At 39.7% G+C, this 25,228-nt stretch overlaps 2 protein-coding genes across 3 annotated transcripts in view; one reads left to right on the top strand and one right to left on the bottom strand.

The window, feature by feature from the left end:
* LOC144535558 (G-protein coupled receptor 151) overlaps window positions 1-14,898 on the bottom strand; it is a 35,097-nt gene extending 20,199 nt beyond the window's left edge. The window contains 1 exon segment of the mRNA XM_078278097.1: window positions 14,469-14,898. Within this exon segment, the coding sequence (XP_078134223.1) occupies window positions 14,469-14,898 (430 nt within the window).
* rab11fip5a (RAB11 family interacting protein 5a (class I)) overlaps window positions 14,482-25,228 on the top strand; it is a 30,957-nt gene continuing 20,210 nt past the window's right edge. Inside the window, exons 1-2 of one of the 2 annotated variants that reach the window (XM_078277887.1) lie at window positions 15,231-15,273; window positions 23,653-23,689. Coding sequence is in view for 1 of the 2 variants with exons in the window: in XM_078277886.1 (XP_078134012.1) it covers window positions 14,897-15,273 (377 nt within the window). In the remaining variant the exon portion in view is untranslated. Of the gene's footprint in view, window positions 15,274-23,652; window positions 23,690-25,228 lie in introns of both variants that reach the window. The other variant, XM_078277886.1, reaches the window with a different exon arrangement.

The following is a 25,228-nucleotide window of genomic DNA, read 5'->3' as shown; positions in this document are numbered from 1 at the left end:
TGTTGCTCCCTGCCGATGTAAAAGGCCGACTGGTCTACTCTGTATTGACTTGGGGGACAATAGCTCGTATGTCTGAGTGTTTTTTCTCAGCTCTTCATTGGGAGGAGCCCCGCTGGGAGCAGATTAGCCTCTTCATGGGGGATGTGACGCCCAGAGAGGAAGTATCAGAGGAGGGCAAACACAAGGACAAATCATCCGGCCGTCACTTAATATTCAGCACAGGCAAGCAGACAGCAGGAGAGGGCTTCCTCCGAGCTGAAGACTGAGATTTCCATTTCTTCCCGTCTTTGTTCCCCCTACATTTTGATCTCTTATTAGCTGCTACTGAGATGATTGTCGGTCGTCTGTGGAGGCTGAGATGTATTATGTAACAGCAAAGGAGGGGATGGGGAATGACAAATGTGTTGTTGTTTGTTTTACATTGAGGTTTTATGCATTTTAAAGATGTGGTTTGAATGGCAACGGTAAAATCTTTCAGGAGTGGACACTATAACAGGACACAATGTAGGAAATTAAAAAAATGAATCAGAAACAGATTTATTTCTCAAATAAACCTGTTTCGACCTATAAGGAATTTGACTTTGGAGTTTGGTGCATAGCGGTCACAGAGAGAAAAAAAAAAAGAAACCTTCAAAAGTCAGGATCATAAGTATAAAATAGAAGTTCACAATATAAATGATGTAAGAAATATCTGTTTTAAAATTAAAAGAGCTGCACAGTGTTTGTGCAATAATACATGAACATAATCATAAAGTCAAGTAGGTAGTGACAGTCCCCAATAAAAATAAAAAATAAAACAAATCATCATATATCTGGCACTCCGGCAGCTTTAATATATGTCATAAAGGATGCTGTCTTTACCCAATCTTTCAAATCTGGAGCTTTCATTATTTTCCGATGCCTCAGAATATGTCTGGAGGCTGTTATCACACCATCATAACAGGTACCAGGCCCATTTGGATTTGTTCTAAAGAACCATAAATCAGGAGTCAAAGGGATAACTGTGCACTGTGGAGATAGGTCTGGCAATGTGAGACGACTGAACCCAAACATCCACCCAGGACTTCCACAACTCTGAGCCAAAATGGCTGAAATAGATTCCCATATGCATGAGTAGGAAAGCGACCACTTCTATTTTGCACTTCAACGATATCACTTTTGTTCAAAAGTAGCTGCCAGTATTGTTTTTATGTTGGAAATCTTAAAGTGCTCATACTATGCTTTGGGGCGTTTTCCCTTTCCTTTATTGTGTTATATATCTTTTTTGTGCACGTTATAGGTTTACAAAGTGAAAAAGCCCAAAGTCCGCCCCAAAGGGACTTACCATCTCCAACAGAAAACACTGTTCACCAACTGCTCCAAACAGCTCTATTGTAGTCCAGCCTTTACTTCAGAGACAAACGTGGTCACTTTGTAACACACGTTATAATGCTCGCCTAGCTGCTAGCATGGCATGCCATCATACTCTGCTTCTGACTGGCTAGTAGTCCTTACCTAGGTACTGTCAGGGCCCGCCCTCATACTCTGCTTCTGACTGGTTAGTAGTCCTTACCTAGGTACTGTCAGGCACGCCCTCATACTCTGCTTCTGACTGGCTAGTAGTCCTTACCTAGGTACTGTCAGGGCCCGCCCTCATACTCTGCTTCTGACTGGTTAGTAGTCCTTACCTAGGTACTGTCAGGGCCCGCCCTCATACTCTGCTTCTGACTGGCTAGTAGTCCTTACCTAGGTACTGTCAGGGCCCGCCCTCATACTCTGCTTCTGACTGGCTAGTAGTCCTTACCTAGGTACTGTCAGGGCCCGCCCTCATACTTTACTTCTGACTGGCTAGTAGTCCTTACCTAGCTACTGCGCATGTGCGACTCCCAACAAAGGTGGAACAGAAGTGAGATGTCTCACTCTGTAGCTAAAACAGAGAGCTCAACACACAGGGTGAAAAGAGGAGCTGCAGCAATGTGCAGTACAACAAAAATATGGTGTTTTCTGAAAATTAAACCACATAAAGCTATTCTGGTACAACCTCTAAATACAAGTATGAACCTAAATATGAGCATAATATGAACACTTTAAATGTTTATTCCAAAACAACACTTTATTATAAAAAAAACATGAATATCTTTTTAACCTGAATTATTGTACAATTACTAAGTGGAAATGAGGAGGATTTGTATATCTTTTTCTTAGGAGGAAATGTGATTTGGAGCAAGATTAGACACTTTGTCAAACATGTAGAAAAGACAAATTGAGAGCATTTGAGCGCCGTTCCTGATTGGCTGCTTCTCGGACAGCCAATTTGACCTGTCTGAGGAGATTGTCATTTGTCACAACAAGAAAAGAATTCGTAATGTAAGAAGTAATAATATATTCATGAATTACATTAATTCATTTCTTAAAAAGACATTATGAGAGGTGAGAAAAAATGAAGATCTTTGCCAACATGTATCAGGAGTGTGTTCTGCAGAGCTGGGTTTCTTGACCAACAGATGGCGTCAAAAGCAAACATATTTAGACTGATCTTCACATGATCACCACTTTACTGATTTGGGGGGAAACCATTCAGTGGTGGAATGTAACTAAGAACATTTACTCAAGTACTGTACTTAAGTACAATTTTGAGGTACTTGTACACTACTTGAGTATTTTCATTTTCTGCTTCTTTATAGGCCTTCTTCAACTCCACATCTCCGAGGTTAATATTGTACTTTCTACTTTACTACATTTGCCTGACAGCTTTAGTTACTTTTCAGATTCATATTATTACTACAAAATATAAATCAACTAATAAATGATGACATAGCCTATTATAGGCTAGAAGTAGCCTACCCAGCAGGATATAGAGTAATTAAAAGGAGCCCCACCTTCACCAGCTGCAACATTAAAGTGATGAACACATTAATGCATCACTGACATAATCCAATAATATAGACCACATGATTCTAAAATGATCTTTTATATTTTGATGCTTTTGTACTTTTAGGCTAGTGAGTACGATTTTGAATGCAGGACTTTTACTTGTAACTAAGTATTTTTACACAGTAGTAGGCCTGAATACTTCCTCCACTACTGGTATTATAGTAGAAAATGTTTGCTGCTGCATTACCTGGTTTTGAAATGAAATAAAAGCCTGTACGACCTGATTTATTTGTATTTGTGTAGCCTATAGGCTGCATTAAATACCGTGTGTATGAATATGAAGGCCCCCTCCTTGCTGGGTGATTGACAGCTGCTGGGGTCAGTTCTCGGCTCTTTCCCACATGGCCCTCAGCCGCAGTTTAGCAGATAATTAAAATATAAATCGGACAAAGAGCACTAAGTCGCTGGTTAAGCGTTACAAAGGGAGAGCCCACATTCCCCCAGAGCTGGTAAACCAACACCGTATTATTGAGAGCGCATAGAAAAACACGCCGCTCTCTGCCAGCTGTTCGCCGTGATAATGGTGGTGTGTCGGGCCGCGGAACTGTCTGCCGGCCGCGGGAGGCGCGCTGCGTCCAGGGGCTCTCGGAAATATGAGTTTCCTCCTGTTTACTACACATGAATCAGAATCAGCTTTATTGGCCATATGTGAACACATAGGCCTACAAGAAACATGACTCCGGTTTTATTTTGCTGTCAACACACAATTTACAACACAGAGCAATTTACAGGAAGATTAGTCTATATCGACAATTCATTTAGGGGATTGTTCAGGTGCTGCCGGAAGATTGTTCATTTTCGGCCGGATGTTCATCACCTTCAGCTTTCTTTGTGTTCTTTGTGTTCTCAAATCTCTGCAGGTTAAATCCAGACAGCTAGTCTGTCTAGTAATACATAGAAGTAGCCTGTATACAACAAAAATAAAAAATAAAATAAGAAATAAGAATAGAAGTAAAAATACAAACAATACAAAAACATTAAAGTCCAAAATTTTGCCAGGGAAGATTTTGCAGATATGTTTGAAGTGATTGTTTTGATGAAATGCTGACAAAAATAGTTGCAACTTAATAGCTGCTTACTTTTGTGATGCAGTGTCTTGTTACAGGTTTTCCTGCTGCTGAGGTCTGCCTGTCAATGCCATTATAGCCACTAATGTGCACAAACCACTAAGGTGTTCTTGCATAGGTTAAACTGAATGAAATATGGGGCTATTTGGAAAATATATAGTTAAACCATCCTGCTACTCATTTATTCTCCTTGTACTGCTTCTGGATGTTACCAAAAACGTATGTCCAAGGTTTCCCTCATTGCATCCAGCCTCATCTTAGAAGGTACATTTTTTAAAATTGAGTGACTGCACCTGAACGCAGCAGTGTGCAGGGCGGGCAGGGGGGTCTGCTGCTCTGTGGGGCTACATGGCTTTTGGCGCTGAATTAATCTCTCCTGTGCTGTTTAGAAAGGATAACACTCATTTGCTTTCACTGAGAGCTGATCTGAATTTCACAGATCTGTCCACACATTTAAATAAACTCCACAAAAAGCCAGAGTCAAATTCCTTGTATGTGTTCGCACTTACTTGGCCATTGAAGCAGATTCTGAATCAAATCTCCTTTCCTGACATTACTGAATAATAGCCTCATGGAAAAAAACATTGGAGAAGCTGATCATGTCCAGTATGTAACCACATTTCTTTCTTGTTTACTGAAACATGAACATGCATTAGTACGCTCCTCAAAGTATATGAAACATTTGTTATCCCTGTGAAAAAAGAATAATGTGGATTTCCGTACAGAAGTGACTTGTCTCTGTGTAAAGGTAAGTTTTTTATTTTGATTGGTTAGCTGGTAAACAATTAGCTACCTTTATTTTGACAGCCAAAATCCCTTCCTGTGTCCCTGGTTGATCAAATAATTCATCAGTAGGTGAACATTATCACAGGAGGTGAAATAAACAAATTTTCAAATGTTTGGGCATGTTTCTTTTTGACTGTGACTGAGACTTTATGTATGCTTTGTGTGCAGAAGACGATATAAATCAGAAACGGATCTTCTTTTGTTCACCATATTTAGCTGCTGATATTTCATTGAGCAAATTTAAAAGAGGCCATGTGAAAAGAAATGACTGCACGTGTCAGTCAGAAGCTTTTGGAGGAGTTTAGTTCAGTTTGAGTCATTCTTCATCAGAGTCCTCACTCCACGATCTCCTGTTCAGTCCAGATAAAAACTCATTATGGTCCTGCAGATACCTGATCTCCTGCACACAGTCTAAATATTTGGTTTTACATAAAGCCCAGTAACACCAGTATCACCACTACTCACTGCTCAGTAACAGCTGCTGCTCTCCAGCAGTGGGATATAACAGACAGGAGGGGATGCAATCACACCTACCTAATAAACTGGCAACCGAGTGTGTGTGTCTATGCATACACAGTCATGTACAATACACACTTGTTTGTTTAAATGGTATAGCTTTACGTGAAGTCACCATGTTCAGCATTCATAAGCAGAATGTAAACATTTATTAGATGGTTTGCAGATGTGAGGAAGTTTGGACATGTTTATTAATAGGTGTGGGACTATCTCACAATACGATATGACACACGATACATGGCTCACAACACTGATAATATCACGATACAGCAATTCTGAGATACTCAATATATTGCTAGACAATCCTACAATGATACATCACAATATCGCTTTAACTCAAAAAATACAAAATGCCTGTGAAAAGGTTAGGTGCAGGTTTTCTCTTCATTCACTGCAAGTCCAAACTGTTAGAAAACACAGTTCTGCAGCACAAGATTTTTAGTCTGTAAATTAAAATGACGCAACTATAGAGCAACTATGGGTCCACACACTTTGGACTTAAACGTAGCTGGGCCATCTGTTATTATTCTCAAGCTGCTGTCTGCCATCCTCTTTGTTAACTTATCTTCAAGTTTGCCGATATAGTGCGGTGTGTTTACAGGCGGTCATAGCGGTTTTGGGCCCCGTGAATCAGCGTCGGTGTGAGGGTCACGTACGAGGACAGGAGCATTTTATTATGTTTATCAGGGGTGAGAAAGTGAGCCCTGATTAGGTTTCTAATTACCCAGTTTAAACTCTAAGTAGGCCATTTGCACTCCAGTGCTTGAACTGGATCCATCTCAGGGCCTGGTCTATCTGTTTCTCTTGGCTCCACAGAAAGTGTGTGTGTGTGTGTGTGTGTGTGTGTGTGTGTGTGTGTGTGTGTGTGTGTGTGTGTGTGTGTTTGTGTGTGTGTGTTTGACAGCTGCTGGCCCTTATTGTCTACCAGAGTGTTTATATATATATATATATATATATATATATATATATATATATATATATATATATATATATATATGTGTGTGTGTGTGTGTGTGTGTGTATATATTCATCTTACATTTGGATTAGCTGTGGTTATGTAACAGCTGTTGTGATATGAATCTGTGAGCCTGATGAGGGGATGATTGGCAGCTCGGCTCCCAGAATAGATGAGGAATCTCTCTTTGATGAGGCCCTGAGCTCTTCACAGGGCTTTCTATAGAGATCTCTCTGTCGTCTTCATGATTGGCGGGGATAATATCTTAATTAGACAGATTAGTTTGTAAAACAATATTGCCAAACATTTCAGCCCCTCATTTAGAGCCTGTTAGATGCTTTTATGGCTCTCAAATAGTGTGATTAGAGGAAGTCAAGGGATGCTAGGTGGCCTTAAAACCCTCATGTTGGTGCATTAGGAAATAATAGACAATTTGGCACTTTATCATAGAAAAAAATACAATCTCTTCACAAGGTCCATTATTAGCTGTTCTGTATCACACCATCTAACCCTATAGATGTATAGATGTTGGGATTTCAAATATTTTCGGAGCACTTTCAGGACTTCCTGTCTACGTTGGCTTAAGAATTAAGATTGAAAGTTCATTCTTGACCTTTGAAATACAGTTGACATAAACAAAGAAACAAATAATTGATTAATTCATTTAACAGAAACATTTGGAGCTTGTAGTTTGTATTTATATAGAAATATATTATCTATATATGGGATGTACAATACGATAAAAGGTCAACTGTAATATAGTATAACATAATAGAAAGTATAGTACAACAATATAACATGAAATATAATATAGTATACTGTATAGTATATAAGTATATTAACCAACAGAAAATTATTTTGGTAACTATTATTAAAATGCAAAACATTGTCTGGTTCCAGCTTCTCAAATGTTTGGTTTTGCTGTTTTTCTTTGTCTTGTGTAAAGAATGAACTGAATATCTTTTGGTTTTAGAGGGTAAGTCAGACAAAACAAAAAGTAAGTAAAATAAGTCATTTTTAGGTTCTAAAATATTGTGATGGACTAGCTTCTGACATTGATGTTGTCAAATATTTGAGTCCCCCTCCACTCAAAAATAGATTTTACTTCTTGTTACTTAAGTTGGATGTTTGACCATTACTGTGCAGAACAATGTATATATACATATATATATATACACACACATATATATATATTTATACGCAGAGATTAACACCACAGAGGCAGAAAGTTTCTCTGCGCTACACTTTCATTTTAATGGTCCAGTATGCAACACACATGCACACGCACACACACCCAACTTTTTAGTTAAGTGAGAGACATGGTATGTCCAGCAGTTTAAAAACATTTCTACATTTTTGACAAAGTGTCTAATCAGAAACATTTTAAATGCGGTGATTTGCATATTTATAGATTCTTGTTTTTTTCAATAAGGGAGAATGAGTAGATATGAGTTTTAGTATGTCATTTTTAATTTGTTCATTATTTTTTTGTGTGTGGAAACCATAACCATATCAGAAACAAAGAGCATTCTTTAATTAATTGATTTTGAAAACTAATTAATCGGAGAAAAACATGGTTATTTGCAGCCCTGAAGACAATAATGTCCACATTGCCAAACAGGAGTGTTTGAGTGAAACTTCTAACTGTTGTGGCCGGTGATGCCCTACAGAGGGCGCTGTACGCTTCAGCTGGTGTCTGTGCAACTCACTTATGACCGCAAACTAGAGAATTTGTGTTTACAGGATTGGGAATGCAGCAGTGAAAGAAAGATAAAGAAGAATAAAGTCAAAGTAACTTGGGTGTTTTCTTCCAAGCGTCTATCAAATCTCTCGGCTGTGTGGGTAAAACCTAAGCGAGCCCTCATAATTCATGCAAAGCGTGTCAGCCATTCCTGCACATTGACTGCGTTTTGATTTGCATGGATACAGCACAGGGATTTATATGATGTAGTCACACTGAACCCAGACACTATTGCATGTTAGGTTTTTTTTGTTGTTTAGTTTTTACAGTTTAGACACAAAAGGTATACACACTCAAAAAAATCTTTAAAATGTCCCACATTTCCCTTCCAACTGTTAGTCCGAGACGAGTGAGGTAAAAAACACAACATTAAGATGTATGTGCTAAAGCTGTTTGATGCGAGTCTGGACGTAACAACCATGATGCCTGCCTGCCTCCCTCACATATCTGGACTTCTACCAACCTAACCTGCCTCATCACTTTGCCCAAAATCACATCTTTCCACAGCTAAAACTCCATCTTGTCAACGCTAAAATATTTCTGTGACATCATCCAACTCATAACTCAGATTGGACCATAAATCAGAGAGATGTTCCCTCCACATTTGAGTACACCATTTCAGAACTTATTTATTCTCAAACCACATAACTGCTTCCACTAAAATGAACTTCCCGTGAAACATAGAGCACATTCCTGCTATCTGAAATAATGTTTGAGGGAGGCGATATGCTGGACGTGTGGGAGTCAGAACATCCTGAATATTACAATCCAAAAGGTTCTCCCACATAAAACCTTCTTATGGTTTTACTGTATTTGGCATAGTCCCTCTTTGTAAAGCAAATATTAAATACTTGTTGGAGGTGGAAATAAGCCAATGAGAAGACAGAAAGGACGAGTATTTGTGGAGGTTTGTCGATGGAAAGAAATGACAGCGGAAGGAGTGGGAAGGAGGAGTTTAAGTCAGATATGCCCAAATACCAGCTGCTGTATCACCCACATTTTCTGACTAAAAACTCTCCCTGCACTTCAAATTTCATGGATACAAAGATTTGTTAAGTGACTCCCTCGCCTTGGTCGCTACTTCAGAGAATAGTCTGTTTACTCAGTCTTTACCTGAGTGGAAAATCTCAAGTGCTTCTGTCAAAATACCCTCAAAGAAGGAAAATCCTCTTCCTGTCAGCACAAATTGGCCCATAATGTCATATTTCATATGTGGGCGGCAGTTACCAGTAGGGACTTTGTCTACAGCTGCTTTAATGGAGCTGCGCAGTGATATGCAGGAAGCTTTTAGGTATGAAAATGTGCAACTGTTTGATGTAGTTGTGGTTAAGTTTGAGTTTTGTCCCAGTGTCCCACATCTGATAGGAGTTTTGCTTTTAGATGTCATTATATAATTATAGTGATTATGAATGATTCTTGTTTTTGCTGGGTACCTCCTGGAAGTCCCTCAAGGACCCCTGGGGGGGTCCCTGGACCCCACTTTGGGAGACTGCCGTAGACAATGAATTTGGATAAATGTTATAGATGACACAGAGAGCACCCAGGGGAATGTTCTGAGAACATGGGTACATTATCTGTTTCACACCTGAGAACACTACAATAAGATAAAGCTCATTTGGGTATTAAAGGTGCCGTAGGTAGGATTGCGAAGATCCAGGATTTAGCCAAAAAATGTGAACATCGACAACTTCTCAGAACTCTATTGACTATAATAGACTGGATATCAGTTTTTTTTTTTTACAAAAGAAATAAAATAATTTATATTTCTTACAGTTGCTTAATGAATGTAGCAATGTCTTCAGTACCTCACAACACTGCTGAAGAACCCTGTGGGACAATGATGATGTGAATCACAGCTACTGTAGAAAGGATACAAATACCTTTAAGGCGTGTGAATTAACAAATAAGTACTTCTAACCTAAATGAATGATCCCTTTCACTTGCTGGTCAATAAATAGATCGGGATATATGATAGGCCATCATCCACTTTCCTCAGGCCAGGCAGCAGCAAATGCTTCACTTCATTTATGGATTTTCTCACATGTAAACTGTGCACAGTTCGGCACTATATCACCAACACCCGCAGCAACATTATCTGGCCCAGTCCTCCCATCAGTCACTCTCAGGCAGACGTAACCTCACACGCCCCGGGTCGTACCAGGCCTTTCACAGCAGCATGTCAAGTCAGTTCAGACAGACTGAAGAAAGCCAACTGGGAACAAAATTGTCTTTACAATGACAGCTCGGAAGAGGGAAACAAGGGATGAAAACAAAACAAAGAGGAAGAATACTACTAGTATGCAAAAGATAAAAGAAACCTGCTTTACAAATGACATGAGCAGCCACAATGACACTACAAGCAAATAAAACATGTAATGAACACAAGGAAGCACTGACAGAGAACTCAATTTTCAGAAAAACAGCAGCATCTGTTCCGGTACATGAATATTTAAAAACATCCTACAATATGTGATAATCTGCAATCATGATGTTTTGCTATAATGTCCTGGAAACATTTAGTGAAACCGTCTTGCGAAAGTACTAGCAGAATGTGCCAAAAATATCAGCCGAGTGTATGTCAAATGTGGTTGACTTAATGTCACGACCTTTGGTGCTTTGGTTTGGAGAGTCCTGCCTGCAGTGCTGACTAAGAAAGTGGTGCAAATGGCTGTTATTAGGCTTCAAAGATTCTCATTAAACCCCCTGCACCATATAGATCATAAACATTAGCCTATATAATAATAATAATAATAGAATATCAAACTGTAGAGCTCTTTCTACAGTGCTTCACAAAGGAAAACGACTAATAGGCTATACGTTATTGTCATGAACCAGCGCAAATTCACAACAAAAAAAGGGAGACCACACATAGTTAAGGATTAAATTAAAGCCAATGTATTTAACCTAAATTCAATATTACTATAAAATAGTGTTTTAGTACAAATAAAACATGTATTTCAGTAGTATCAGTAGTGTAGTGAGTGCATGCGTGAAGGTGAGTGTGTGTGGACAGAGAGATCTTATGAACTGCAACTCCAGCCCTTAAAGTTAGTAGTTTCTGTCTCCCCATGAGGAATTCTAAGTAATGACAACAAAACTTTCGGCGCATCCACATGATACAAGCCTGACCGTGATCGTGAAGCAAAGGGCAATCAGGAAGAGAGGACTCAGGTGTGGCTCATCTTCCTGCCACACCTCTGACACTCGGACTCAAGGGGGTAAGCTTCTCCTCGGACCGCGAACCTCCTATGGCGCCATTTTGATGCTAATAAGCCATCACCTCCCGTTAGCATTCCATTGACTGCCATTCATTTTGGTGCCACTTTGACAGCGAATAACTTTACATCTGAAGCGTTTAAAGACTCTATTTGTCCATTGTTGATTTCTAAAGAAACACGACAACGTATAAAAGGCTCCATTACCTTGTATCTCACGTTATGGCTCCGTAGCAGACGTTTTTGTAAAAATAAGCTAACGATTGTGTCATAACCACGTGACTTACTGTGGCACAGTAGAGGAATTACCGTATAGTACAGGAGAAGCACGCAGGCAGTTTCATCTCACATTAGCTGTTTAAGTGTAATTACTAATGTTAACTGGCATTCTAGTTAGCAATAATTAGCCTTGTCTATGTTATCTCCTTACATATACCTACGCTCTCCGTCTCTGCAATATTCGGAATGATTGAGATTTCTCTTGGCACAGCTACCAGAAGACTTTCAGACATGTTGCTCACGGCACATTTACGTTGTCTCTCTCAGTTGGAGGCTGCGCAGTAATGCTAGCCATCACCGGAAAAGTGCTTCTAATGGCCTTGACTGGTCTCCGTCCAGAGCAACGGGATCTGTTGGTCCATTATATATATGCTCGGACTGCCTCCTACACAGCTCACAGGGAAAATGGCAAGAGCCACTCACAGAGTGGGAGGGTCATCACAGTTATCACAGCGGTGGTTTGAGCTAACTGCTAATATTAGCATGCTAGCATGCTCACAATGACGATGTTAACTTGCTAATGTTTAGCAGGTATAATGTTCACCATTTTAGTTTACATTGTTAGCATGCTAACATTTGGAACTAGCACTATTAGCACTATGACTGAGGCTGATGGGAGTTTCATTAGTTGTGATAGTTGGATAGTTTGAATCATAAACCAAAGTATTTGACAAAAAGAAATTTACAACTAATGGTGGCACTAGAGGAAACGTTAAAGGTTGACCACAGTCAGACTAATGTTCAGCCTGAGGGAAACATGAATGTCTGTACCAGATTTTATAGCAATTTATCCAATAGTTGTCGAGACAAAGCCACAAATAGTAAACGCACGGTGGTGCGAGGAAACATCAGGGGATCACTAGAGTCATTAAGATTCATCCTCTGGGAACCATGAATGTCTGCACAAAATATTATAACAATCCATCAAATAGTAGTAGTGAAATATTTCAGTCTGGACTAAAATGGTGGACCGAACTTGCCCTCCATGATAAGTGATGCATAGTTAGAAATGTCACATAAAAGTGTGAAAGCAAGGCAAGAAAACAACTGACTGCTCCTTATAATAGCTAATGCAGACTTGTAACTCCACATTCTGCTATCTGGTTTACATTTTTACATTTATAGTATTCATTTGGCAGATGCTTTTGTCCAAAGCAACTTACAAATGAGGTACATTCCAAGAATCAATGGGAAGCCATTGGGAATAGGTTCCAATGTGCAAAAGTGCCACAACATTTGCAGGTGCATAAAGTAAGACATGATGGCATTAAATGAGAAATGTTGTTTTAATAACAGGGAAAGAGAGAGGGAGAGCATATGGGGTTAACAGATCTGAGGTAAGGATTTATAATTATTCGGCACTGATTTTAGGGAAGCCGGTAGAGAAGGTTACTCATAGTGTGGAGGACTACCGGAATAGTTTATTTTGAAATGTTTCCTTTGCCAAAGAGCCTTTTAGTAAAGCACTAATGTGTGTTTGTAATGTAATCATCATGTGTGGACTGTCTGCTCTCAGACAGAGAAGACTAAACTCAGCCAAGCCTTAACAAGGCTCCAAAATGGCTGCCAATTACTCTGCCTGGGAAATTTGACCCATTGGCGTAGCTTTAGGGTGCATCTCTGCATTCAATCTCCACATATACACCAGTTTAAGTAGTTTAAATGTTAGTGCACTCTTAGACAACAAGGACTGCACCGATTCCAGGTGAAACTGTGTGATTATGAAACATGACATGGCTTTAAAAAGGGCAATTTAACCTCTAAAGTTGATGGATCATGATCATAAAAGGTTGTAATGGTCTTACTAAAATATCCATATGAAGAGGCAGTGAAACTGTGCTGAAGAAGACCATACAGTTAAAAGCTAGTAAGTGGACCTTGAGTTTAGGTTGTTTTGTCAGGAATGAACTTGCATGCCTAACTCTAAGCCCACATAGAAAAGAAGTCGTAAAAGTGCAGCTACCGAGCATGCATGTCAACCGATCCATTTCCATGACAACTGAGCAAACACCATCCACTGATACTAATAGATCATGTGGTTGAAAGCTCTGGGAAAAGCTATCAAGTGGACCCTAAATTGGGAATGGTTTGTAAAATAAAACTGCCAGTTTTCAAGCCATTTCCTCCTTATATAGTCTTGTTTTATGAAAATGTACATAGGCTACAGTATAAGCATGTCTAGATGTACTATCTTGTAAATTGTGTGCACTTTAGTACAAAAGTACAAATTAGGTTTCACAGGTTATAAGATTAGACGGACAAAGAATTAATCTGCATTATTGCTTAATCATTTTAGTCACTTTTAAACAACACAAGTTTCCAGCATCTTAAAGCTGTGGTAGGCAGAATATTTTTGGCGTTGTTGGGCAAAACATCCACAATAATCTTTCAGCATATTGTAATGTAAGCGGTCTGAGATAAAACTAGACTTCCGCACCTCATTTTGGCTCCTTAGTCAGGGTCAGAATATCTAGCCATCATGGAAGACTTTGGTCAATTACAGGTCATTTCAGAGACAGAGATTGTTCCTATTGGCTTTTTCTGTGCATGCCCATGCACAGGAAGAGGTCTACATCAAATTTTAGCATCGTAAATGTAATATATTTGGGATTTAGACTGTTGGTTGGATGTAACAAGACACCTGAATTCACAATGGGCTGTTGTAATGGGCATTTTTCAAATGTTTCTGATGTTTTAGTAATCAATAATGGAAGTATGCTACAATTAGCCTACAGCTCTTCTTCAGATGTGAAATAACAATTGAAGTGTAAATCTGTGGGAGGTATGTAAGCCTATTATGTTGCTTAAAAATGACTTCAAGCAACCTAATTTTGCTTATATTCAAAAGTTGAATTCTCAAAAGAATGTTTTTATAGCTATGGGGCCTCCGTCAGGGTGTCTGCAGTGTAGACAGTCATCACAGCCAAAAAGAGGCGAGTTTGACATTCTTTTAGAGGAGTGGACTTGATTTGGCTGAAATATCACACCCTACATACCAGCACAGGGCAGGCTCGTGTAGTCTTTGTACATGCAGCACATGTGTTGTGTTGTCAGAGTTGAACTTCCTCGTCCTGCAGAAGAAGGAGGATAGAGGCGTGACGTCGCTGCCCGCAGAGAGGCCCGTACGGCACGGCAGCAGGAGAGAGGCAGGGACACGCCGTGCGGGGACGGACGCTGCTGCAGCCGCAGAACACACTGCTGCGAAACTCGGGGAGCAGCCAGCCAGGGCACAAAACAACCCGGCAACTTTGCAGAGACGACAGACAGCCATAATGCGGCACCGCCCGCCGACCTCGGAGCTGATGTGACTGTGCACAGCCAGAGCAGAGAGGAAGCGGCGGACACCACCAGCACCTCTCCCCGGTTGCCTCGTCGCGGTGTGCGCGGCAGGTCGGTCGGTCGGTCTGTTTGTCTGGAGGGGGACATGTCCTCGCTAACCGTAGAGGAGGACCAGAAATGGTTACCGACACACGTCCAGGTGACGGTGCTGAGAGGCAGGGGCTTACGGGGCAAGGGCAAGCACGGCACCAGCGACGTGTACACTATCATCCAGCTGGGGAAGGAAAAATACTCGACCTGCGTGCTGGAGAAGACCACCGAGCCGGAGTGGAGGGAGGAGTGCTCGTTCGAGCTGCACCCCGGCGTGCTGGAGAACGGCGGGCGGAGCAGCTATCCGGCCGGGAGCAACGAGCTGGTCCTCATCGTAATGCACCGGGCGCTCATTGGGATGGACGTGTTCCTCGGGCAGGCGGTGATCCAGCTGGATAAGGTCTTTCACGAGACTAGATACGTCAAAAACGAGTAAGTTCAGCTGTCTATACATGTCATAGTTGTGTGTGTGTGTGTGTGTGTGTGTGGTGTCAGCATGCAGATGAGGGTGACCAAAAGCTGCATGTATGCTTCATCTGCCATTACTTCATCTGTTTTCCCATGTTCATTGAACTCATCAGGGTGTTTCCAGTCTGATTTTGTCCTGTTTTAGTTGCTTCACAGTTTGTTTCTGATATAAACATAGCTGTCAAGTCTGTGGTGCTGCATCAGGGCCCTGCAGACACACCCTCCCTCCTCCCACAGACACCAAACTAACTCTAAGCACATCTGACCACTAGTCACCTCACTGAGGCGGAAGTCTTCCCCACCAAAACCAGACCTTCTAGAAACTTCTCTTTCACCTCCTCCAGGCTGTCCACATTAGGTGTTTGCTTTGTTGTGGGTTCTTAAAATATTGTTTCCCAATAGCTATGGCCTGGCGTAGACCAGTGGGGGATTAATGCCTGTCCCAAATCCAGGGATTATCTAACAGATTCATGATCCCAGAGCTCCAAGATATTTTTAGCATAACATGTTGTTTTACAAAAGCCGGCCCACTGGAGCTCATGATGTAAAGATGTGATGCAAAGTTTGATGTTGCATACATTATAGCAAGCTTAAACATTTGCCAAATCTTAAAGGAAGTTTCCACCCTCAGGTAACTGGTATTTGTGATTTTGGTGGAGTTAATAAGTAGTGAAGGACAGCAATGTTTTACTGCACCAACTCTTCTTTAACCTTAATGTTACATAGTTCTGCCTGGGTCTGGGAAGTCCTACACTCCCCATAATCCCTTTCAACACCTCTCAGAGAACAAGCATGAGATTGTTGCATTTCAGATGTAGGTTTGATAGTGTCAGCATAAAAATGAGCAAGAATAAAAAGTGAGATATGTAACCTTAACTCCAACATTTAGTTTTTTTGCACAAGTTAGAGCATACAAAACAGATTTTGATTTAGAGAGACTGACTGCAAACATTCACTGCTGATGTTTTGGATAGCTGAAACATTTCCTGCCATCAAACCATAATGAGACGTGATGGCACTTTGTTTACATTCTCCCAGACAGAGCGAAATTACTGCATAACGATTTGGAAAATACAGTTGGTCTTTTTCAAGGCAAGTTTAACACAAGCATCATCATATTTTTTAAACTTGACTTAAAAACTGGGGTCAAAACGTTGGTGATAAATGAAACCATTGGAGCTTAGTGTGTGGTCATCCTCCTTTCAAACATGTCATGGCCATAACCAGGCCCTAATGTTTGGTATGCATTCACCAGACGATTCATGCTGAAGAGCTGAATTGCACCACTAATCATTCAATTTGAATACCAGAGTATTTACGGTCCAGCAATCCAGTATGAATCAGAATTGGTACATGATCCAGGACATCCCCCACCATTCTGTCACCCTGTTCACTAAGCACAGATTGAATATTTTGGCTTGATGATGAACAAAAATGTCCCTCTCATCCTCTTTATTTTCTGTGTCCTTTATGGCAGTTGATTACCAACCTACTTGGCTTTCTTTTCACTCAGATAGACCTGTGAATATGAGAGGAGAGGAAAGGGGAGTACTCTCCTCCCGATGGAGTTGGTCACTTGAAGGTTAGCGTCAGCCTGTGATGTTGAAGTGTCAGCAGTTTGGTGTCTTGGTACATTCATTGTCTCCATGTGGTATTCAGTGAATCTGGGCTGGTCAGTAGCAACACTTCCAGCAGTCAACACTGCTCATGTATGCCAACAGCTTAAAAAACCCACTTTAAAACATGTTGGGTTTGACGGAGAACATCCACCAAAACGTGAGCCACATTTTAGGGGAAACTGTTGTCTTTGTGCTACTTCATGCTACAGTATAAGACGTTAAAGACAAAAGCTCCTGCAGACTCAAATGTCAGAATCAACTCTAATTTAATTTGTGAATAGGCTTTGAAACCTGGCTTGAGGAAGATTGTTGGACTGAAAACTGTCTGAAAGTGCACTAGGTCATGTTTTTGAGCTGTAAACAAATGGCGTATGCATGGCCCTTGTATTGTAAACATTATTCAGACAGCCCTTATAACATTGTGGGACTTTGGATAGAACGTTTTTTTTTAAAAAAGGATCAAAATCCATGCAATAGAACCAAAGAGATTGCTGTTTTTAGTCTACATATTTTTCTTACATGTCAAAACCTGGCGCCTACATTACCCACATTGCAATTCAACTGCGACAGTTTGTGGGAGATCCAGATGTGTTATGCTAGTAGCTGCTAAAGTAGCCTCAAGCCGCTAGCCTCAAGCAGAGATAATGAGCGAGCCACAGAGGTCTCCCTTCTTTCTAACCACACACAACCAAATTTTTTTTCATTTTCATACTTGTAGTCTTCAGTCCCAACCGATGCTGACTCAAGTGACATTACTTAAGACAATTTATCAGACTTTGTACAGCTTCCTCTGGAGTCACGCACTTTTTAAACATATGCAGTAGTACTCCCCAAAACCTGTAAATAGACGTCAATGTGTAAAATTGTTGTAGTAAAGAGTTGTTATTACACTGCTGTCTGTAAGCTGAACCTGTTAAGGCTTTGCCATCTTAGTCAGTGATGACTTTGGCTGCATGGATATTGTTCAAAATGTTTGGATAGCAGTGCTAATATGATGCCTCAGTTTAGATACCAATACCAAACCTACTCATAATGCATTTTAAACTCTTGCTTTTGAATGTTACTTTATATTTTGTAAGAGAATGTTCCATTTCTTCTTTCACAGGTTACATAGTGTCACTTTAATGTGTGAGTCACTTTAAGTGTTTTCTAAAAGACTTATCTAAAGTCAAACTTCTCAAACGCATCAGTGTTTAGATTGTTATTTTACAATGGACAGTGGAACATAGTTCAAGATATCATAAATATCATATTATTGATTTCAGCTGTATTGACCAGCCCTAGCTACAGATAGGGCTGCTTGATTATGGAAAAAAAGACTGTTTTGGTCAATATCACGATTATTTAACACAATTACTCATTGACTTTTGGAAAGATGTTGCATTTATTGTACTTAAAGAACAGCAACAAATCAACAGTGAAAAGACCTTGAACTATGAAATTTCCCTTAATAGTTTTACTGTTAAATTTTCTGAACACAAGACAAAATAAGAGTTTACTTGCGATGTAATCCAGAAAAACAATTATTTCTGCACATGACGTTTATGTGCAGAAATAATCGTTTTTCTCGATTACATCGTTTTTGTGATGATCAAAATTATAATCAACATTTGATTCATTGCAATTGAGTTAATTATTGAGGTTCAAATCCCAACCATAGTGGTGACACAGCAGTTATTTTGTAGCTTAGAAATCTAGACGCACCCTAGCGGCAGCAAATGTTATTTGCAGCCAAGGTCAGTCTAGCAACTCTCCGTTGGCTTGAGAGCTGGAAAAACCAAACTCTGGTCAGGCCAATCACATCGTGTATAGAGTCAGTGAGCGGGCTTATGGCTGCTGCTGCTGGGAACGGCTGTCTTTCGAATCGGCTTTGGCCGCGACTCTGGAAGATTTTCTTTGAGAAAAGAACAAAGCACGACACTAAAGTCATTCTTAAAAAAGGAAGATGTTTTCCGAGTTTTGTTGACTGGATACGGCAAAAGTTTAATCCATCAACTAGCTTCGCTACCTTCTTCGTTGCTCTGCCTGGTTGTAGTTCTATCCTATTGCGTGCAGAGGGAATTTGAAAGACAACCGTTTATCCCGCCCCTCGGATTGAGCCCTGTCAATGGTGAGTTCCCAGACCCAACATCTTGATGTGGGTCTGGCTTGTCAGGCTAGTTATTTTGCTTTTTCATAGCTAAACATTCTTTGAGATCAGAAAATTGTTCACAAGTAAACAAGGAGGATTGGCTTTATCTTTTGGCATCTTAAAAAACCCGATGGAAACTAACTAAAAGAGCATATGACTGCACTGTTTTGCAGTGTTATAAAACTGTATATTTTCACTTCAGGATGATTTGTAGTTTTTGGCTGTTGCCAGTAACACCATTAAAAGTAAAGCTATGCGATTTATGTTATCTTTGGGCTCTTGTGATAGATGATAGAGTAATAATAGATTCTTCAAGACTGTTATTTTGTTTAAGGTTAGCTTTATTTGCATGGGGATTAAACGTAGAAGGAGGGATGAATGATGGCAGTAAAATCTGATAATAAAAGTTCAATCATTTAGCCTCTTAGGTGAGATGTAGGAAAGAAAAACAGCCATCAACAGCTTTTAAAACTTAACAATAAACAAAGCAACAACAAAAGTCACTTGACTGTCAGATCACCAAATTCATTTTGATTTCAATTATGTGATTTTCAGTGATGGTAGTGTTACGTTTAGTATTGCAAAGGTTGAGGACTGTGCCAAGACTCCTTCACTTTACAGTTTCTAATATTTATAGTGCCCTTTAGAGGATGTTGGGGGCGTCACTGTGATGCAGTGCTCTGGGTAGTATATTTCAGCAAATGGAGATATGTCAGGTCGAAGTGGCTCTTTTCTTCTGAACCTCTGACTTGTTTTATTCTCTCCAGGATTCATCAGTTTCCACACAGTGTACCTCTGAATCAGCATGTTCCAGTCACAGTCAGTGAAAATGAAGGATGAGGTATAAAGTTAGATGTGCTTATGTTCTGCAGGTGAGAGGATGACGACAAAGTAATGATTGAACTAGTGAGCTAATGCCACAGTTGAGTCATGAATCTGGTGACTTTAGCCCAAGGCCACTCAATTTGGGGCCCGCGGGCAAAGTTTGGCCCTTGATGCCTTTGTTTTGGCCCACCATGGCATTTGACATGCTCATGCTTATGCTCCTCTCAATTGGAAAGTGCTGTAAAATCCTAACCGTAATGACTACAGAATGTACATTTAGTGCAGCTAAAAAGTACTTAATCTGAGTTTTACGGTAATGTAAAGCACAGTGGTGGTAAACTTCCCTATTAAATTACATACATAAGATTTACAAGATTTATAGTATTTTTCAACATCATTTAATTTTGGCCTGTGGCCTTTCATCTAGATACATTTTGGCCCTTCATCTGAAAGAATTTGGGCACCTCAGCTTTAGCCTTTCTAAAACCAAAAACAAAGAGAGCAAAACTGTAAGGAAGAAGTTAAACTGTTTGTTTTTGTGCTCAAACATAAGCTACAAATGTTAGCATGCACAGCTTATTAGCTTACTACGTACAGTAGTAACAAAGTACTAATTTGAAGGAGCACATTGTTAATACATTCATTTGTGGGGTTAAAAGTAACGTTAGAAAAGTAAATGGCATATCCGCTGTGTAGTATTTCCTCACTGTGTGAAAGCTGCTCCTGGATGCTATCAGAGTTTAGGCTAGCGTTAGCAGCTCTGTCCTTTCCTATGTAAGCTAAGCAGCAAAAAAGGTTATGTTAGAACAAAGATACCAATGAGAAGGTTTTCCTTATCTTTATCTTTGTACTTTTAATATTAGGACTTATTAGCTCTACATTGCAAAACAAGAACAAGGCTGTGTCTATAACAGTATTTTCATGTCTTCTACATGATCATCAGCTGGTGAGGATGCTGACTTTTTTCCTGGGACCTGTTAGCTTTAGCCTCAAGTCTTTTAGCACGATATTATGTTTGTAGCCATGAAGTGCAAATTTAACACCCCTTTTGCAAGATTCTCATTTTAAAATAAGTCCGTTTGGCATTAAAAAACAAATCTGGATAGAGTGTTTTCAACCAAATCACAGAGCTAATATTAGCTTAAGTAGCCAGCTAGCTACAGCTAATAAAATCTGCTAGCAACGTTGTCATTTCAGTGGGCAAAATAGGTGCTGGCTGTGAATTGACTATACTAACTGTTCATAACTTTAAAGTTGCATTAAATTTGGCGAAGGCCGCATAAGGAGTGGTTAAGGATTTGAAACTCAAAGTTGTATCACTTGTGACTTGCAAAACAAGGGCTCTGGGTAATTGTGAAGTGAATTTTTCCTTATTTTCTGACATTTTCTAAACTTTAATGATTAATCACCGATGAAAATAATCGTTAGTTGCAGCCCTACGTCAAACACCAAATCAGTATTCAGGATTCTCTTACTCTACCTCTTTATTACAAGACAGAAACACTCTAAATGACCAGTGTTATGAGCAAATATTAGGACACAGTTTAGCTACTCAAATTAGCAATGAGAGCAGCAAAACAACCACATGAATGCTTTACTGTAAACACGTCCCAACATGTCTAATCTTTATTCAGCAATTTCCCAGTAAATGAAGGCAGAGCAGCTGCCTTCTAATAGGTGGCAGGGGAGGATGCAGTGGCCGTGATGTATTTGCATGTTGAGCTATCGGTGTAGAGCAGATTCCCGGAAAGGTGGGTGTTGGGTGAAGTCCCCCTGCAGGGTCTGTCAGGAGGAAGCTACTCAAACACTGCAACAACACAATGCACTGTGGACAAAAACTAACAAACAAACCACGTTATCAAAAAATTTAAAAAAAATTCAATTTTTAATGCTTTTGCTGAATATTGAACTTGTCAGACACATTTTTCCTTAATAATCAAGTTTCTTCCCAAGAGAGTGATTTAAAGTTTCAGCTCTTTTTTTTTCCTGCAGATCAGGGATTCTTCACGGTGTTGGTTGTGTGGTTCTTGCAGCGCTGATATTATGATTTAGATGTTAGATTTGAGTATTTTACAGCCACTCTTTTTTTATGCCATTATTGTCTCAGTTTCACATCCCCTGTCATGTTGTTTATCTGAAGGAAACAAAGCTCTGATGTTGTTTCAGAGCAGTAAGTGTTACTGAGGAAGGCCTGAGAACTGTACCTCCGAAACTGTGTGTGTGTGTGTGTGTGTGTGTGTGTGCGCGCTTGTGGGTGTGATGTACATCCAGAGAAATCCCCTGTTAAGAGCAGACAGACTTTCAGTAGCTACCGCCGAGAGAGAGAATATGGTCTCATGGACATTAGAAGTTACATAACAGCATGACCGGGCAATCCTAGACAATATAAATGTACCTCAGATTGTTGAAAACAAGGAGATTTATCAGATTAACTTAAGTTAAACACATTATATAGGTAGCAGGATATATAGCAGCCTACATTTTACTCAAATTGCTACTAACCTATATTCCTGAGTCATGTAGGCTGTGTCGTTGCATCACAAATCTCCCATCAGCCCTGATCTGTCATCAGATGTCTGACATCCTCATGGAGGCACAGTAAGGCAAAGACAAGACGCATGAAAATGGCTATTGCGGTTTAAGTAAAGGGCATTTTATCAGTCTGAGCCAGAAGAGACATAGTTGTTTCTAAATCTGGGTCACTGTGACACAGCAGCCTAAATTGTCTTGTCTTTAGTTCCTGATGCTACTCAGTTCAGTCGGGTCAGAGCACTCTTTCTGTAGCTAGGTAATTAGCTGACATGCTAATGTAAACAAAGCAGCCAATGCTCAGCGATGCTAGCCACCACTAGCTTCTTCAGGATTTAGCAATTGTGTAAATCTTGTTGTGAGTTTTAGCCGACCAGACATACATTATATTTCACTGTAAACTCTGCATAAATAACAATTAATTTCTCCTTAATTGATTCAAAATGCATTAACTTAACATTATTTGTGTTATTAATGGAGAAGGAGCATACATTTATTTATTAGTTGTTGAAACCACCGTAACCCCTTTATCTCTTCATTTTTAATGTTTACTTAAAATTCTATAAAGAATCAGAATCTGAAAACCCAACTTTCTGTGTCATGGTATAAAATGTTGTTGTTTTGTTGCATCATCTTCATTTAATGTCAAAATAAATGAGTTTTTAACTATGGGATGTTATTGTTAAATAGACCAATTAACCCTGAAGCAATATGTCGTAGTAAAAAGATATTTTATTAATTGTGTTTATAAAATGTCATCTTGGTTGCTATCAAGTCCTCCAATATGATTACTAGTTTTTAAAGCCTTTTTAGGCGGCTCTCGCTTTAAAGATTATAATTTTTTAAGCACTGGTTGTACATAAATCTCCTAAAGGCATTACACAGTAGTTAAAGGAGTAAAGTCTGCCCACATAAAGAAACAGCCAGAGTCTCCCTTAGCTCGACAATTTTGCTACTTTGCAGACAGAAGCATCTGGACACAAAGTAAACTGGAATCTGCCTTTTTGTAATGCAGAAGTTGGCCCTGAACTTCACATAAGATGACCTCGTATGGTAACAGCACAGTCCAACAGAACAAAAGTTGTATTATTTGTTTCAGCTTTTGTAAGCAAACAGACAGCAGCAGCCGGATATCAGGATGTAGCTGCAGCTTCTGTTTGTCATCTACGTTTGCATTGACTCATTTTCCTGTTGCTTAATACTTACACAACACCCCCCTAATGATGTTTTTTTTCACAGGTGATCAGTCAGGTATTTTTTAAAGGAGGAAATGCAGGTATTTATTCATGTGTTTTCTTGTGAACACAATTTTATTTTTATACTTGGCATAAGAAGTTTGGTTTTCTGTGATCATGAGATTTTTTTCTCTGTTGAGTTAACAAAATAGTTATCCCGTGATCACATTATGTTAAGACCACAAATGTCTCTTACATCTGTTCATTATCTTTACAACATCATTATTTTACAATCTCAAGACAACCAGCTTGTGTCAAAGTCATCAAACCCGATGGCGACTAACTAAAAGAGCATAGTCATCAAAAGCAAGAATAAAGTTTGTCATCTTATACAGTGAAACGTATCAGCTGTAATCAACTACGTTTATCTACTGTACTTTTGTTTCTTAAAGCTACACACAAACCTGGTTAATTGGTGTTTATGAGACAAAACAATAACCATTTTCTTGGTTTTCTATCTCTGTGAGCCTGAGGAGGTGTGGTTTTAGGAGAAACAATGCTCGCTTGTGTGAAAGTATTGGGAGGGAAGTCGGTGGTGAGGCTAGGGCTCATCGCATCCAGATGTGGAATGTGGTCTGGGTCTCGCTGTCCGTCTGCTACTTCTGCTGATGAAGGCAGGAATCCAGGCCACATTACTGCATTACCCACAGTGCTCCTGGAGGGTTTGTTGAGTTATATCATTGATACAGATGTAATGGGGAAGTTTCACTACTCACCTACCTTGCATCCTCCATAAGTGGCTTGACACAGCGTCATTGAGTGTCTTCAGCTGACCGTGGGTTGTAGTTTTTGCAGTGCGCTCAGGACTGTTGACTCTAGTGGGACCTGAGTGTATTTGCTGACTCAGCATGACAGCTGTCTGTATGGCTGTTTATCTGAATGAATTGGCTATTTTTTCACACTGTAAGAGAACATTTATGTTTATCAAAGATCTAATGTTTGTGAGTCACGGTTTCTTTGGACAAAAATCTGACCTGCTGCTGTTTCTTAGGGCCCTATCTTGCACCCGGCACAGCGCAGCGCAAAGCCCGACGCAAGTGTCTTTGCTAGTTTAACCCTTGTGTTGTCTTCTGGTCGACCATGCACTTGTTGTCCTCTGGGGTCAAAATTGAAAGTTAACTTTTGACGTTTTTGTCCCTTTCTTTTGACGTTTTTGACGCTGTTTTTCACTAACACCAACTTATTACCAATAGTTTTACACTTGTTTTTGGAATTCATGGTCAGTACATCCCATTTATAGCAAATTATACCTAATTTTGAAGTAATCAATTATTTTGACTAATATTAGAGGAACCTATGTTGATGGATAATCACAGTATGTCAAAGTTTAGTCAGGAGAATGTTTTGAAAACCATTTAAATTCTTTCAAATGCTATAAAATTGAAAACCCAAAATGCAATGAAAGTATTGGTCAAGTACTTGCAATTGAATGTACTTTTTGGGTATTTTGGTTAAAAAGAAACCCATACTTATGATATGATATAAGTATTTTGGAAACGGGTCAAATTTGACCCGTTTCCAAAATTTTATATCAGAACAACATGAGGGTTAAGAAATTGACAACTGTGAGTTGCTGTCAA

The sequence above is a fragment of the Sander vitreus genome, chromosome 20, assembly GCF_031162955.1.
Source record: "Sander vitreus isolate 19-12246 chromosome 20, sanVit1, whole genome shotgun sequence".
NCBI lineage: Eukaryota > Metazoa > Chordata > Actinopteri > Perciformes > Percidae > Sander > Sander vitreus.
This window is presented reverse-complemented; position numbering and strand designations above follow the sequence as displayed.